The 12702-nt window shown below is 39.9% G+C and overlaps 1 protein-coding gene across 5 annotated transcripts in view; it reads left to right on the top strand.

Moving 5' to 3' along the window:
• GNE (glucosamine (UDP-N-acetyl)-2-epimerase/N-acetylmannosamine kinase) overlaps positions 1-12702 on the top strand; it is a 45748-nt gene that overhangs the window by 12550 nt on the left and 20496 nt on the right. For 3 of the 5 annotated variants that reach the window (XR_004424695.1, XM_033123478.1, XM_033123479.1), the window contains 2 exons: positions 6775-6980; positions 11373-11824. Coding sequence is in view for 4 of the 5 variants with exons in the window: in XM_033123478.1 (XP_032979369.1) it covers positions 6775-6980; positions 11373-11824 (658 nt within the window). In the remaining variant the exon portion in view is untranslated. Of the gene's footprint in view, positions 1-1363; positions 2563-6196; positions 6664-6774; positions 6981-11372; positions 11825-12702 lie in introns of those variants that run through there. The other 2 variants (XM_033123480.1, XM_033123481.1) reach the window with 2 other exon arrangements.

Raw genomic sequence — 12702 nt, 5'->3', positions numbered from 1 at the left:
AAAGTATTTATATTTCTAGTTACATTTTTTTCTAGCTGTAGTCTATTAAGCATTAAGTACTTAAAAACATTGTACTTATAATAAACATACAGAAACGTGCACAGATCTTAAGTGTACAATTAAAATGTTTACAAATACACCCATTTAATACACATCCAGTTAAAACCTGAACCTTAACACTGTTTTTGAAATTGATTTTTCTTAACTTCAAGAGAAAAAAAGTTCATGTTCTGTTCTGGGTATTTGGTTGTATGGCATGTAACTTTAAAAGCAACATGCCCACCTTGGATATCTCCTGGGACTTTTAATACCACTTGTGGTAGGCAAAATAATAGCTCCTCAAAGATGTCTGTGTCCTAATCCTCACAACCTGTGAATATATTTCCTTACACAGAAGAGATTTTGCAGATGTGATTAAATTAGGATTTTGAGATGGGAAGATTATCCTTAACTACTTGAGTGGACCCAATGTAATCACAAGGGTCCTTTTAAGTGAACAAGGGAGGCAGAGAGTCAGAGAAGGAGTTGTGGCAAGGAAAGCAGAAGTCAGAGGGGCCACAAGTCAAGGGATGTGGGCAGCCTCTAGAAATGGGAAAAGGTAAGGAAACAGTTTCCACTCTACTGTAGCCTAAGGAAGGCAGATCTACTGATAACTTTTTTTAAAAATTGAGACATATTTGACAAATAACATTATATTCCTTTCAGGTATACAACATAATGATTCCATATATGTATATATTACTAAATGATCACAATAACTGTAGTTAGCATCCATAATCATACATAACTACAAATTTTTGTGTGTGATACCTACATCGCTATTTTGATTTCAGCCCTGTGAAATCCGTTTCAGACTCTTAACCTCCAGAACTATAAGATAATACAATTGTGTTGTTTTTAGGCCACTAAGTTTGAGGTGATTTGTTATAGCAGCAATAGGAAACTAATACACCATCTATATTCTGGGGTATCTGTGCTCAGATCATGTATCCTACTCCCTATTTAATAACTTCATGTGGCCAGCTCATAGGCATCTGAAACATGGCAAACTAAAACTACTTTTAACTCCCCAAACCTAGTCACTCCCCAAACCTGGTCACTTCCCCAGCTTTTCTCATCTTGGTCAATGTCACCAATCACCCAATTACTAATGGCAGACAGCTGGAAGTCATCCTTATTTACTTTTTCTGTCATCCTCTCATATCTAATCCGTAATTAAGTTTCATCAATTCCACTTCCAAACTAACTCTCATATTCATCCACTTTAATTTTTTCACTGCCGCCATTTTTAACAATTAATTTTATTTTATTCTCTTTAATATGAAATATGTGCATATACCACAAAATACAAAAGGTAGTATAAACAGGAATTTAGTGAAACGTCCATCTTCTCCCAGCCCTAGCAGACATAATCAGTGGTACCAGACTGTTATGTATCTTTCCAAAGGCTTTTTTCACTGCTACAGTTCTCGACTCCCATTCAATCCATTCTCCACACAGTAGTCAAAGTGATATTTAAAAACGAAATTCGATGGCACTTCCTAGCACAAAACCTCCTTTTGTGGCTGATGTGTCCTTTTAGTGACTCCAAGCTAGCTGCAGGGGAACTAACAGTTAATCAGTCTTGTGCAAATGAGAGCTTTGTCATGAATTGAAATACATTAAGCACATTTTTTGATTGGATGATGTTCACCTTACAGTAAGAACTCTCAAAGTTGTTAGACTGTTTACACAGTTTCTCCTGCGGTATATTTAATGGTTGTAAAAATGTTTTATCACCAAGTCAGTTTCTTATCCACAGTGACTCAGGAATTTGAAAAGATCACTATAAAGTCTTCATCAGGAGCTGCGTGAGCCTTCTGCCACCACTTTTTCAGCCACAGCCTTGTTCTTCTCTGACGTACCCCTGGGGCCTGGACTGGCTGGGGTTTCCCTCAGGGGAGGCCGAGGCGGAGTTTATTTGAAGGATCGGCTAGTATCTGCCTTGCCTTGGTTGTCAGCAACACTCACTCAGCCAGGGTTCTGGAGTGGCGTAACTCAAGAGAGAGCTCTGGGGTGGACCCGCTACAAAAGTGTTCTTTTGGTCATGGCCTGTGAAATGACTGAGTGAATGGAAGGCGTAAGAAATTCCATCTTGGGTGCAAGGCCAAAACAACTAGCCGGGGGAGAGCTAGCGTGGCTGAAGGCGCAGAACGATCCGGAGCGAGAACACACGCCCGCAGGGCCAGTAACGCCACGACCACAGAAAGCGCTCGGCCCGCCCCGCCTCCCCGAGAAACCGTTTCGGAAGGGGGTGGGGCGCGGATGAACACAGCCAATCACGATTCCTCTCGGGTGACGTAAGGCGCACTCGCGGATTCGGTGCTCGGGATAGGGGTGCAGGGGCACTGGGGTCGAGCGACGAGTCATCGACCCGAGGGGCCGAGTAGCGGAAGCCAAGGGGGCGGGCTCTTGCCCGGCCTCCTTTCGGGCTCTACCTACGTCTCTCACCGTCGAGGCGAGGCGGAGGCCTCGGCGGCGGCGGCGGCGGCGGCGCGGGAGGGAGCCCTGGACCTGCGTCTGGTGAGAGTCGCGTATCAGCCAGGGTCGGAGGGGGCGCGCTTGGGGAGAGCATCCTCCTGGCCTCTCAGGGCCTCCTCCTCCAGCCCCCAGCCGGCGGCTTAGCACGGCACCACGCCCCCAGGCCCGCACCCATCCCAGGCCTCGCCCTGTGCCCCGCGGGCCTCTCTGCCAGGGCCCATCTGCCAGGGCCCCTGTTTAGTCCCGTTATATGGGCTCCACCTTGTAGCGGGTGGAGCAGACAAGTTCAGTGCAGCCGGGCGAGTTGGGGCGGGGTGGTGGTGGTAGAGGGAGGTTCTGCTTGACTATCCTCAAGGGCAATGCTGTCCAGTAAGGAAACAGGCTGTTCTGAACCAGAGTGAGTGTACTGTTAACGGAGATGTGCAAGAGAGGGTAGAGAGTTTACTTGGCAGGCAAGTTGCCCTGGGGTATAAAGGTTGAACTAGAATCTCCTTTGAAGGTCTGCACCCAACCCTGAGCACGTTCTGAGTCTGGGCTTCCTTGGAAGTTTGGTATGCGTTTATTCCCCCACCCCCAATCCTGAGCACACTTGTAAAATTGTTAGAGGACGAAAAAGTATTCTTTGCTCTTTTAATAGAGAAGAGGGATGGGGTACAGCTTAGTATTGTAGATAACAGGTTAACCCAACTATAGAAGCTCTGGAAGAAGCCAAACCGAGTAACGGTGTAGCTCAGGAATAGGATTCTGAATTTCAGACCACTTTTATATAGCCCCTTCTTTTTTCTGTAAGTCTCATCCCCTCTGCATTGAAGGAAGAGTGACATACAGTAGTCCTCCCTTATCCACAGAGGACACGTCCAAGACCCTGGGTGGACGCCTGAAATCAACAGATAGTGCCAAACCCTATATATACACTGTTTTTTCCTCCTATGCATACATACCTGTGATAACGCCTTTTCCATTTAACTAAGCACTTAGGCACTGTGGCTGTAACTTGGCAGTTTGAGGTGTGACAGTAAAACTAGCACAAATTTTTTTCTGCTTCACAATTTCACCTATAGAAGATTCTTACTGTAGATCTTAGCAACGTCTGCACTTTTCACTTAAAGGAAGCACTTTATGGCTTCTCTTTGCCATACCTGAATCACCAAAATCACTACTCTCTGGGGCTACTATTAAGTAAAATAAGGGTTACTTGAACACAAGCAGTGTGATATCGTGACGGTTGATTTGATAACTGAGATGGCGACAAAGTGATGAGGAGCGTATAGAGCATGGGTACTCTGGACAAAGGGATGATTCACATCCTAGGAGGGACAGCGTGAGATTGTATCATGCTACTTAGAATAGCATGCAGTTTACACTTATGAATTATTTATTTCTGGAATTTTCCATTTAATAGTCTCAGACCGTGGGTAACTGAAACTGCAGGAAGTGAAATCTCGGATAAGATGCAGGGGAGGACTACTTTATCATGTTCTCATGGCAGGACCAGGAACAAGGAAAGTTCTTTTCTCATTCATGGATGTTTATGAAATGAACAGACACAAGGCAAACACTGGATGTGGGCAGTATCCTGAATGCTGGGTTTGATTTTTGGTTCTGGTAGCTATTAACTGACTTGGGGCATCAAAATTATTTTTCTTTGTACCTCAGTATGCCTCTCTGTAAAATGGCGCTAATAAGGTAGGACTGTGAGGATGAAATGAGTTGATACGTGTAAAGCTCTTACTAGCACAGTGGTTGGCACCTCAGATATGCTTAGCAAATGTTTACTGTTAACGGCTTCCAGGGAGAAAAACTACATGGTTGGGAACACAGAAGTGAAGACTTTTTGCTAATAGCCTTTTGTGACTTCCATTTTAAACCATGTGAATGTACTACGTAATCAAAAAACAAGTTAAATTATTTTTTAAAAAGAATTCTCCACTTAAAAAGACAGTTTACCATTATTTTCTTTTTAAGATTTAACTTCTTTCCTTAAAGTTTTGACCGAAGTAACTTTGTATTTTTCATAGTTTATTTATATGGCTAGCTTACTCTGAGTTTGGGCAGGATAATCTTTGAGTTACCTGGTAGATACTAACCATTTTAGTATTGTCAGATGGAAAGTTTACTGCTCTTTTAAAATAAGTACATATTGACCAATCATGAATGATTTGCTTTGCCACACCTAGCAAACTAAATATCACCAACAATTTATTCAGCCTAAATTTAAAGATGAGTGGAAAAAGGATTTTGTACAAGAACACTTATGACAGTCATTTTTAAAGAAATATTTTTGTCTCTTTGATGATTAGGTAATGCTTAGATCTTATGACTACAGTAGGTCCTTGAATAACATCATTTAGTTCAACATCATTTCCTTATAATGAGATGCTTTAGGCACTTAACTCTTGTTTATATCAATTAGCCCATCGTAAAATTGGTTTTGTTTCCCTTAAAGTTGCAGAACCCATCAACAATGTTAAGTGAGCACTTACTTACTGTACAACTCTCTTGATAGAATGCTCATTTCATTATCTTATAAATGCTTTCCATTGGGTGGAATTAGCTATTACTGGAGATTGTAAATTCAGAATGGGCCTCATGATGGGCAATTTGTGTGAGCACAGAAGTTCTAGCCTAAGAGAGATGAGGTCCCTACAGGAGAGGGCTACGGATGGGATTTCCACTAAGTTTCAGAGTTTACTGTGATTTAAAGGGCAGCTCCCCTTTTATTGGCTCCCTTACTCAAGCTTCTTTGGATTCCTGAATGCAAATTCTAAATTTTGATACACTTCCTGAAAGATAAGCATTGAGATCAGTCCATGAAGTGATATTTTATGTTGGTATAAAGAAGTTTAAAATGCTCCATAAAAGGGCCGGCCTGGTGGCTCAGGCGGTTGGAGCTCCATGCTCCTAACTCCGAAGGCTGCCGGTTTGATTCCCACATGGGCCAGTGGGCTCTCAACCACAAGGTTGCTGGTTCGACTCCAACAAGGGATGGTGGGCTGCGCCCCCTGCAACTAGCAACGGGACCTGGAGCTGAGCTGCGCCCTCCACAACTAAGACTGAAAGGACAACAACTTGACTTGGGGAAAAAAAAAAAAAAGTTCTGGAAGTACACACTGTTCCCCAATAAAGTCCCCTGTTCCCTTTCCCCAATAAAAATCTAAAAAAAAAAAAGTTTTAAAACAAAAAATGCTCCATAAAAGATAATCTCTTCTCCCTTGCCCCTGATTTTTACTTTTTGAATGGGGGGTATAGCATGGTGGAGGGAGGGGGGGAGGGGTGGCAGAGGAGTTGAGCAACGGTATATGTCTGGATGGTAGGGCCACAGTGCTCAGAGGCAGGCAGCAACTAAGGGGTGGGGTGATGAGGAATGAGGTTTATGTGAAGGCTTTCCAGAAGAGGTGACACTGAGGCTGAGTTTGAAGGATGAACAACAGTGGAGGCAAGAGGGAAAGGAAGTTTTAGGTGTAGGTAATTGCATCTAGAAAGGTACAGATATGGAGACTCACTGATGGAACTGCAGGCACTTCGGTATGGCTTTGGCACAGAGTAAGGGTGACTGTAGTTAGGGCAGAAATAGTTGGAAGGATGGGCTAGGTCCAAATCAGCAATTTGGACTTTATCCCTGGGTGGTGTATCCTGATAATCAGATTTATGAACTTTGGTAAGGTGACTCTGAAAGTTTGTGGGAGGTAGGGAAAAGCTAGAGACCGGTAAACCACTTCGATAACTGTTATAATAGTTCAGAACTAAGATGAGGGATCCCACTAGGGGATGCCCTGGTGGGGATGGAGAGGAAGAGAGAGATTTGAAAGATATTCAGCAGTCCTGTAGTTCAGGTGGTTGGAGCGCCGTGCTCCTAAGGCTGAGGTCACTGGTTTGAGGGAGTTGAACTAAATCAATAATTCTCAAAGTTTTCAATAGTCTGTAATGTTGGGATCAATTATGAGGTTGGCAAGTAATGTCTAACTAAGAATAAAGAGCTGATGTTGCTTGCCTTTTAAATGGGAGTTGATTTGTCACTCTTTCTTAATTGCATTCTAGTATATTAAGTGTGAGAGAAAGGGGTGGAGTTATAGTTAGTCTCATGGAGTTTCATAACTCTGGATATACCAGTGGCTGTGTCACAGAAGTGAGGGGGAAATAAAGGTAAGAATCACTATACTAAATGGTGGGTAAGGACTTACAATTGCCAAGTTGTATTTTATATCTAGGATCTACCATTCTGACCATAAATAATTTTTATTTTTGCAATTTTAGGAACTCTATTTTAAGGACCTTTCAAAAAGAAAAAAGCAAGTCATGGAGAAGAATGGGAATAACCGAAAGCTTCGAGTTTGTGTTGCCACTTGCAACCGTGCTGATTATTCTAAACTTGCACCGATCATGTTTGGCATTAAAACGGAGCCTGAGTTCTTTGAACTTGACGTGGTGGTACTTGGCTCTCACCTGATAGATGACTATGGGTAAGATGAAAGCATTTTCTTATACTCTTTATTGTATGGGGTACTGGAGGGAGCTTGGTTCTAGGAACCACATGGACCTAGCTTCAAATGCCAGTTCTACCACTTAGTTTTTATGTGGCCTTAGTAAAAACCTATGGTGGAGTAAAAACCGAAGTTGTAGGTTATTGTGAAGAATAGAAGGGGTGGCGGGTTACCTCAGTTGGTTAGAGCATGGTGCTGATAATACCAAGGTTGCGGGTTTGATCTCCGTATGGGCCACTGTGAGCTGCGCCCTCCTTAAAAAAAAAAAAATTGGAGATAGTGATATAAAGGATTCATCACAGTGATGCTGCCTAATAGATGCCTGATAAATGATAGCTATTAATGTTATTATATTCAGGAGAAATACCACTTATATATTGGTGTGATATAATAATGTGATTCCATGTAATCTGTTTTGTGAGTTCTAGTGGTAATTCTACATTAAAACTGATATATAGAGATCAATCATATATAAAGTAGGAGATATGGAACAAGATTTTAAAAATCTAATTGATCTACAAGATAAAGTAGAATGTTATATTGATACTTATTTTGGTGATGTTAGGTTTGTTATTGATCGGAAATGAAATATGAAAGATGCAAATTGGGAAACCTTTGAGAGACAATATATAAGCCAAAGATGAACATTCATTTTGTTATATGTAATAAAGTGGCATTTAGTGCACCCTTGTGGCATGAAAATGTTAATGCAGCCTCCAAAGATGGTCAAAAATACACAATATTAAACATGAAAGAAGCTTGTGTTAAAGTAAAATTGTCTTTTTCAGACTGTTCTTTAAAAATGAGATAATAACAGCAAAAACAAATAAATAAAAACCTGCCTCCAAAAACCAATTTAGCAATTTCTTCTAACAAAATACTTAGAGAAAAAATTTATGATTAGCTCAAAAATTCATAGATTTAAAAAATGTGAAATGAATTCTGGCTAAGAAAACCCACTTGGGTTTTCTTACATACATAGGACAAAGACAGGACGAAATAGAAAAGAAATTTTAGTTAGAACCTGAGATGAAAGTCTAAGTGGATTCTTTTACTTCTATGAGAAAATTGACAGAAGACTAGTGGGAGAGAGGCTCTCAAGGAAATTGTGGTACGTTTCTTATTTGCCCTTCACAGTAGTTAAGTGTGGAGAGGTGGTATTTTCTAGTGACACTTAAATAGGAAATTTGACTAGTACTTAATGGAAATGTATGTTTAAAGTACATTTTTTTTTTTTTTTTAACTGGGGAATGTTGGAGAATAGCGTGTTTTTCCAGGACCCATCAGCTCCAAGTCAAGCCGTTGTTCCACTCTAGTTGTGGAGAGTGCAGCTCACTGGCCCATGTGGGAATCGAACTGGCGACGTTGGTATTATGAGCATTGGGCTCTCACCAACTGAGCCACCCGGCTGCCCCTTAAAGTACATTCTAACACAAGAAATTGGTTGCTTCCGGGGAGAGAAATTGGATGACTGGGAAACAAAAGTGAGAAGGTAGCCTTTTCACTGTGTAGCTTTTTATATCTTGAATTTTAAACCACATGAATGTATTATCTATTTTAAGAAGACATTAAACCAACAGAAAAAGTAAACTACTTTCCTACTTCAACTACTTGGATATTTTTTAAAAAACAGCATTTTTATACTCTTAAGAATTGAGCTAAAAAAGGAAATCAAACACTAACAGACTACTTAGAAATTCATTTGTTAATTTATTTAATCAGCAATTTTTAAGAATCTAGGGGTGTTTCTAAACATCCTACAATGCACAGATCGACCCTCCACAAGGATATACTCGGCCCAAAATGTCAGTAGTGCTGAGGTGGAGAAACCTTGCTCTGTGGTGTTTTCCCCACAAAAATGTGAAAAACATGATTGGAACAATGCTGGTTTTTGGTCTGACAGTTGGCTTAATCATTAGCTAAGTGACTCACTGCCTTACATTAACCTCAAATAGATGGAATTCAAATTCCTGCTTAGCAGAATTGCACATTACTTCATGACTCCAGGACTTGGCACTGCAGGATGGCTTGGGAATTTTAAAGTCATGCGTGCCAAAACCTGTACTGTCTTTGTGTGTGCATGCACGCATCTCTCTCTCTCTCTCTCTCTCTCTCTCACACACACACACACACACACACACTCACACACACACACACACAAACTTATCACAGACAGAGTGCCCTACAATTGGTGCTCATTACATTGTGAAGACTGGGTCTCATACCAATCGGTTACTCAGGGGGGGTTTAAAATGACTTAGAATCAGAAGGATTAATATCCTAATTATTAAAGGAAGTTGCTCTGGCTAGAAAGTAAAAATAAACAAATTAAAGTGGAAAACTTAGAATAAGGCTGTCAAACATGCTAACTAATTCTGGAGGTGGGAGTGTCTTCTTGGGAGGGACTCAGGAGGTTTTAAGCCTAGTTGACTCTAACAGAATAGGTATCTTGAATATGATTATTGTGCATAACTTTTGTATCTCAAGACATCATTAGAAGATATTTGGTATGTACAAGCTGTCTGAGCATTTTCTGCTGGAAGAGACATGGTGGGGGGATTATCAGCAGTGGAAAAGCTGCGGAGAAAACTTAAATCCCTCAAGGATCAGATTCCCTCTGATGATGAGAAGGCTAAGTTTGAGAGCTGCTGGTCATGTTTCTTTATACTTTTAGCACAAAGAAAAGAAGTAAAGAATAAGAAAACAAATAAAAATGAATAGATCACTGAACTCATTTTCATCTAAGAACGATGCTTCCAAATTAGAGACAGGCTGTTTAAAAGGGGAGATGTACTATTGGTACAGATGAAGAAGAGACTTGGTTGTGGTGCTGTGGGTCCCATGAGGACCTACTGCTGTGAGGAGGTCCATGTAGGGACCTGGGACAACTGCACTTGATCAAGTCCACTTCGTTTAGAGACTATATTGATGACCTACTTTTGTTATAGTCCCATGGTTTTAGAAAATGTTCAAGTTCGGCAGCAGTTCAAACTAAATACTTAAAACATATTTGGCCAATACAGAATTTAGTTTACAACTAAACTCATTATGGTTTAATTCATACTTGAGCACATTCTTAAGTATATCTGGTATTATGGGACATACCGTTGTTTTGTTTTTGAGATGTTTCGAGGGGATTCTGATTCTGGTTCCTGAAAGACTCGTGGTCAGGTACGGACATTCTGTAGGAGAGACAGTCTCAGAATTAAAGCTATGTTGCATGAGCTGTCCATCAGAAATAGAACTGAAATCCAGGTGCTTCAGCTAATAAAGAATCATTTATGCTCAATTGAAATACGTATTCAATTACATTCTGCCTCCATTCAAAGAAAAAGATTGTCTTTATTGACAGGCAACATCATGGCTCGTGTAAGAAAATCCAACAGAATCTATAAAATAGATTCCTGTTAGAGCATCCATATGATGTAAAATGATGTATGTAAAGAATCCTTCATGATCTGAGAAAATATAGTGTTAAATGAATTAAGTAGATTACAAAATTGTATGTATAATGTGTTCTCAACCATGTTAAAATATTATGCATAAAATGGCTAGAAAGAAAATCAAAATGATAACACTGATACTGCTGAGTGGTACGTTATGGATGATAATCTTTCGTATTTTCAAAATTTTAAATAATAAATGTATTATATATTTAGGAAAAAAAAGCCGTATCTTTTAAAATCGCATAACAGATAGGAAACTTTAAAGCATTGAGAATTGCTGTTGTTTACTGAAGCATGAAACAGACTTGAAACTGCATTTCACAGCCAATTTAATGCTGTAAAACCTACATTTTCACCCCAATCAGAATTGTGCTCCATTAATGGTACCATACAAAGAGAATTCGGATGATAATTTCCATCACTCAGAGATTTATATTATAGTGACACGTCGGGTGTCCTGGTTCCCTACTATTTTTTAAATGAGCTTTGTTTTTATAAGTAACATTATTTCCTGTTAAGTAGCACATTTCTTTTTATAAATTTATAAATATAAAAAGAAAGAAAAAAGTCGTGACCACTGTAAAATTTGGTCTTTTTTTCCTAATAAAAATTCTCCCTCAGATGTTTTTCCCTCCATGTACTCAGTGAGAGCAGCACAAGTGAGACAGACTTCCAAGACGCTGGATGTGTTATGTATTGATCTGGGTGGTGGCTACAGGGTAAGCAGGTAGACAAATTATCAAGCGATCTATACATTTATGGACTGGACTTTTAATTTTTCTGTTATACTTCAACTTATTTATTTAAAAGGACATTTTATAAAATACTTCTCCCTTCAGAACTGATATTAGATTGCTTTTCTCATGCTTTTATGGCCCTATATTTAAGAACATTCTCTCACATTTTTATTTCTCTCCTGCTTTAGAAATACATACCGCATGATTGAACAAGATGATTTTGACATTAACACCAGGCTGCACACGATTGTTAGAGGGGAAGATGAGGCAGCCATGGTGGAGTCAGTAGGTCTGGCCCTCGTGAAGCTGCCAGATGTCCTTAATCGCCTGAAGCCTGACATCATGATTGTACACGGAGACAGGTTTGATGCCCTGGCTCTGGCTACATCTGCTGCCCTGATGAACATCCGAATCCTTCATATTGAAGGTGGGGAAGTCAGTGGGACCATTGACGACTCTATCAGACACGCCATAACGAAGCTGGCTCATTATCACGTGTGCTGCACCCGAAGCGCAGAGCAACACTTGATCTCCATGTGTGAGGACCACGACCGCATCCTGTTGGCGGGCTGCCCTTCCTATGACAAACTTCTGTCTGCCAAGAACAAAGACTACATGAGCATCATTCGGATGTGGTTAGGTACGGATCGGACTGTATTCAGTCTAACGGCTGTGTGTGTCAGTGTCGGGTATGTTTCCGTCCTTCCAGAAACGACTGTGGATAGAATATTCCATCTGCAATAAGAAGGTTAAGGTTTTAGATCATAGACTTCGCCCTATGATATGACTTTACCTCTCAGACTTTTTCTGTAAAATAGGCTTAAGGGATTGAATTTTTAAAATCTATGTTATATTTATACAATGGAATGATTTTAATCCATTAAATATAATGTTATGAGTGAATATTTAGTTACAGAGATAGATCCTGACATAGCAAAAGGGGGAAAAAAAAGCAAGCTACAAAATTTAAATATATGCCATTTTTATGAAAACAGTAACATGATGGGAAGTTTCAGGACGTATGTATACCAAGTCATTTATAGTATTTGATTCTGGTTAGTAGGATTACAGGTGTTTTTATTTTTGTTTTCCTTTATTTTGCTTTGTAGGACAATGAAAAATTTATTTTTAATTTTAACACCATTCTTACGTGATTATTGAAATACTCAGATGAGATAATGAATGTTGAAAGCAGTTACTAAACCTTAAGCACTTATTAAAAGGGATTATGAAGATTATTATTGAAAAGCAAAAGTCATAGTTGTACTATTAGAGTTTATTATCTCTGTAAATAAGCCTTAAGGTCTGAAATCCTGTGTTCAATGGTCTAGCTTCCTAGAAATTACTTTTTGCTAATCAGAGGCAAAGAAAAGAGGTTTACAAACAGAATTTCCTTTGGTTAATTTATAGTGAGAGTACTATCCAGAGGACAAATCACGAGTAATCATCTATGTAGGTATTTGGGTCTCTCCTTTTTAAAGAGGTAGACTACTGAAGAATGAAGTTAATGAAGGTAAA

The sequence above is a fragment of the Rhinolophus ferrumequinum genome, chromosome 12 (assembly GCF_004115265.2).
Source record: "Rhinolophus ferrumequinum isolate MPI-CBG mRhiFer1 chromosome 12, mRhiFer1_v1.p, whole genome shotgun sequence".
Lineage (NCBI taxonomy): Eukaryota > Metazoa > Chordata > Mammalia > Chiroptera > Rhinolophidae > Rhinolophus > Rhinolophus ferrumequinum.
This window is presented reverse-complemented; position numbering and strand designations above follow the sequence as displayed.